Genomic DNA, 5000 nt, shown 5'->3' on the forward strand with positions numbered 1-5000 from the left:
TTCCTCCTACTACTCCTTCTCCTCCTCCTTCCTCCTTCTCCTTCTCCTCCTCCTCCTCCATTTTCTCCTCCTCCTCCTCCTCCTCCTCTTTCTCCTCTTCTTCCTTATCCTATCTTCCTCTTTCCCATCCTCCCTCTCATCCTCCCACTTCCTTCCTTTTTTTCCCTCTTACTCGTCCTTTTCCTCGTCCTCTTCTTCTTCCTCTTCATCCTCATCCTTTCATTCCTCCCAGTTCCCATCCCTCCTCCAACTCTTCCTCCCCCCCTCTCCTTTTTCCCGTCGTCTTCCCTCTCCTCATACCTTACCTTTTTTTCCCTTCTTTTTCCCCTTCTTTTTTCCCTTCTCCTTCTCCTTGATCGTCTACCTACGATGTACGACACTTACCTTCTGTAGATGAAGTTGAGGGCCCAGTAGACACCTTCTTCGAGCCACTGGGGAACGAAGAGGCATCGAAGGACGGCCACGTCGAGGTGTGTCGCCAGGGTCGGGTCGACCAAAGAAGGCGGCTTCTGGGACTGGCCCGTCGCGCTGTGGCGGGGAAAAAGGTAGAGTGCCGGGGTCAGGTCAGTCGAGGTCAGCGGGAGGTCGAGAAAGGTTAAGTCGATACTCGCTCTATGAAACTGTATCAGTGTTTTCATTCACGCACCCTTTCGGTCAACTCTGAACATTGGAGTTTACCCCTTCCCTTTGTTTAGTAATTAAGTGTTCATTATGTGTCCCTCTCACATAATTTGTCTACTAACCTAGGGTTTTCTGATTTGAGCTAATGACATACAATTATCTATCTGATTGTATTTGTCACTCTTCTTGGCCTCTTGGTTAGTTACCTAGTTTACTACTTATCAGTTGTTGAAAGAGCTTCAGACAACTATGTTACTTTGTTCCTTTAGACGTTCGTCTGTCTGTCTCTGTAATTTTGTCATAACCATACTATGATACCTTACAAAGACGATTCCAAGGATAAACACTACCAGTTATCGTGTTGTTGATAGTTTAGTTAAAACAAAATTTCTGATGACCGAAAATGTAAAATGACATCAAATGCGACCTTGGCCTTGATATTTGACATGGAGGTCAGAATTCTCAAAATATGTTCTTCTCATCACAACCCGTTCCTCCTGACAAATGCCTTTACAGCAAAAACATATGTTTAATTAACTTTTAATCATTTTAACGTGTCATGTAGCATACACTGAAACTCTTCGACTTTCGACAACTGATCTGGCTCAGCGAGACTTATTCCTTTGTCTGTTTACTTATCTCTTTCTCTATCTCTTATCCTTTCTACTTCCTTTTACACTTAACCCAGCTTTGGATTCTCTCCTTTCCCTATAGCTTTGCGTCTAAGTCTTATTCTCTCTTTCCCTTGAATCTGATCTTCCCGTTTTCTTCTGCTTCCTAATCTGATCTTTTCAACTTTTCAGTCACTTTATTTTAAAATCTAAGTTATCCTCCATACTGTTTCTCATTTTCAGGCTCATACAAGCAAGCACGCACATACATTAACACACACAGACACACACATAAACACACACACTGTGTGCATGAATTTATGTATGTATGCATGGATGGATGTATGTATGTATGTATGTATGTATGTATGTATGTATGTATGTATGTATGTATGTATGTATGTATGTATGTATGTATGTATGTATGTATGTGTGTATGTATGTATGTATGTATGCCCACAATTGTGTTCTTACGTCGTCTTGGACTGTGTGGATCCATCGGGAGCCCTTGACTGAGATTCGGTGGGCGTGGAGGCTGCAAGGGAGGGCGGATGGGTGGTCGTCGCAATGGAAGGGAGGTTCACCGACCCCGTGGGCGTCGTGGCCGTGTCGCTTACCTCCAGGAGGGGCGGGCGAAGAAAGGACGACGGGTGTTCGGCCTGTGCGGGACACCAAGAAGAGAACTTGAGGAACGTTCTTCGAGATCGACAGCGGCGATAACATCTTCAACACGGTGACAAACTTTATAGGTCTTATTCTGGCGAACGATGTTTATCTATTTATTTGTTTATTTATTTATTTATTTATTTATTTATTTACTTATTTATTTATGTAATCTCTGAATACATTTTCATTTCTTTGCCACCTCTATGCTCCCAAGGATAGAAATTCTGAATATAATCCTGAGTTTTTATACTTAGTGGTCCTAAGAAAGCAAAAAAAAATCAACTTCAATTGAAAATATTGTTGCAATCTCAGGTTGGCTATTAGTCACATATGTTAAGTTGATAAGATTTGTTTGTGCTCTGAAGGAGAAATAGGTCGTTACACATATAAACATGAATGCTGTGAAACTCTGGGTAATCTTTAGGATTCCCATGTACCTGAAAGGGCCTTCTGTACCTGGAAGGGCCTTCTGCACCTGGAAGGGCTTTCCTTTTCAAGTTGCCCTTACCTTGTATACATGTGACTCCTTCAATCCATCATTATCAGGATACGAACCGAGACGAAATATGACCTGGAATGATAAAGTTACGTTGAGAGACAGAGATAAAGACAAAAAGAAGACCATTTGGTCCATAACAAGGTCAATAACATGACTAAAAGATTGTTCTGAGTACAATCAGATTACAAAATTCGTCAACATGCTTGTGTTTTTCCTATCCACTCATAGACGGTGTGTGGTTGGACTTGGTCACACTCTTCATATAGAGCAGTGATTCTTAACCTTTTTTAGTGCCCGTACCCCTTGGTATCTCAAAAAAAGAATTCTCGTACTCCCATCCAGTACAAATACAATGCAAACACATGAAAAAGATTAGTGATACGAACCTGGCTTTGCTTTCTCATAGTAAATATACAGTACCATTGCACTGGCTATCATGCCTCGTACGCCCAGGTTCAAGGTTTCGTACCCATTGGGGGTACAAGTACCCCAGGTTAAGAAACACTGATATAGAGGGAAATCCTTTGCTATGTATGTATGCGTGTATGTATGCATGTATGTATGTATGTATGTATGTATGTATGTATGTATGTATGTATGTATGTATGTATGTATGTATGTATGTATGTATGTATGTATGTATGTATGTATGTATGTATGTATGTACGTACGTATGTATGCATATATATATATATATATATAATATATATATGTATATGAATGTACGTATGCGTGTATGTATGTATATATCTATGTGTGCATGTATTTATGTATGTATGGATGTATGTATGTATGTATGTATGTATGTATGTATGTATGTATGTATGTATGTATGTATGTATGTATGTATGTATGTATGTATGTATGTATGTATGTATGTATGCATGTATGTATGTATGCATGTATGTATGTATATATGTATGTATGTATATATGTATGTATGTATGTATGTATGTATGTATGTATGTATGTATGTATGTATGTATGTATGTATGTATGTATGTATGTATGTATGTATGTATGTATGCAGTGGCACCTCCCTGGCACTTACCACATGTTCCTCCTCCGTGCTGGACGTTTCCTCTGGAATGGTCTCCGGGAAGGTGGCCTCCCGCGCCCCGCTCAGAAGCCTCAACTGCGGAAAGCACCAACGAGATGGGAAGAAGAGTTTACTAGATCGTTAAGAAGAAGAAGAAGAAGAAGAAGAAGAAGAAGAAGAAGAGGAGGAGGAGGAAGAAGAAGAAGAAGAAGAAGAAGAAGAAGAAGAAGAAGACGAAGAGGAAGAAGAAGAGGAAGAAGAAGAAGAAGAAGAAGAAGAAGAAGAAGAAGAAGAAGAAGAAGAAGAAGAAGAAGAAGAAGAAGAAGAAGAAGAAGAAGAAGAGGAAGAAAAAGAAGAAGAAGAAGAAGAAGAAGAAGAAGAGGAAGAAGAAGAAGAAGAAGAAGAAGAAGAGGAAGAAGAAGAAGAAGAAGAAGAGGAAGAAAAAGAAGAAGAAGAAGAAGAAGAAGAAGAAGAAGAATACGAGTTTGTAAAAAAAAGAGTAAACCAGTTCGAAATGAGATTGTGAAAAAAGAGGAGTTCGACAAAAGAAGAGACAAGAAGATCGTATGAAAGGTTTAATGGATCGTAAAAACAAATAAAAGAAATTGCAAAAACAGTGAACGAGTTTTAAAAGAGAGTAAGAAATGTAAAAAATGTCGTAAGAAAATTAAAGAACTTGATCGTAAATGAGATTGTAGAGAGAGTGAATGAGCTCGCATAAAGAATGGACAAGATCATATGTAGAGTGAAAAAGCTCGTAAGAAGGGTTAGCGAGATTGTGAGATAGTAGGAGGAGCAGACAAGAGGAGTGAATGACCTCGTAACTTACAATATCGTAACTGGATGACGAAAAAAAATAATCATGGTAGAGTCCCAACCTTTCTTTTTTGATATTCAACCAAGTTTACTCAGTTCAAGAAAATGACCCCAATCTGAAGGGCCCATCAACTCAGCTGACTAAAATTCCTAAAAAAAGATTCATTGTGTTAAAGGAGCTAAACTTAACTTGCGAGTTAATTTTCTTCAAGGATTTAATTCAGACTACCGTCAGAGAATTCTTTTCAATTTAGATCAATCGTCCTGAACTCAATACCAGCCCAATTAAGATGACATTGTAGATCAGTCCATCTTTTTTAGTGTGGATAAGTAAAGCATACGCAACAAATTTAAGAATATATGCACCAATGTCCACTTAATTGACGAGAGCAGGGGACCCCCTGTGGACTATCCAAGTGGACTATCACCATTAACTAGGAGTAGTCCATGGACCACAGTTGAGAACCACGAGTCCTAGAGGAACCCGACACTCACCTCTTCCTCGATCTTCACGGCGTCCGCACTTCGGGAATCTTGAGTCGACGTAGATGGAGGGTCCGAAGGAGGAGGTGTCACGGACCGGCTCTTGGTGCCCCCAAGGAGGAGGGCCAAGTCGTCTTCAGTGTGAACCCCTGACATGTGGAGGGCGAGAGGAGGTCGTCGTGGTTAGTGAAGTTATTGGGTGATTTGTAGGTAAGAGAGGAGTGGCTGATGGTGGCAGAAATGGTGGCAGAACGCGTGGTTCCCT

The 5000-nt window shown here is 40.4% G+C and overlaps 1 protein-coding gene across 4 annotated transcripts in view; it reads right to left on the bottom strand.

The window, feature by feature from the left end:
• Positions 1–5000, bottom strand: part of LOC143032297 (protein unc-80 homolog) — a 158514-nt gene that overhangs the window by 153056 nt on the left and 458 nt on the right. For all 4 annotated transcript variants that reach the window (XM_076196779.1, XM_076196782.1, XM_076196781.1 and 1 more), the window contains exons 1-5: positions 4748–5000; positions 3449–3532; positions 2407–2469; positions 1707–1891; positions 385–528 (exon numbers count right to left, since the gene is read on the bottom strand). The exon at positions 4748–5000 is cut by the window's right edge and continues 458 nt beyond it. In XM_076196779.1, coding sequence (XP_076052894.1) covers positions 385–528; positions 1707–1891; positions 2407–2469; positions 3449–3532; positions 4748–4891 — 620 coding nt within the window. In that variant the 5' untranslated portion in view covers positions 4892–5000. The remainder of the gene's footprint in view (positions 1–384; positions 529–1706; positions 1892–2406; positions 2470–3448; positions 3533–4747) is intronic.

The sequence above is a fragment of the Oratosquilla oratoria genome, chromosome 13 (genome assembly GCF_046742065.1).
Source record: "Oratosquilla oratoria isolate Oo_2021 chromosome 13, ASM4674206v1, whole genome shotgun sequence".
Taxonomy (NCBI): Eukaryota; Metazoa; Arthropoda; class Malacostraca; order Stomatopoda; family Squillidae; genus Oratosquilla; species Oratosquilla oratoria.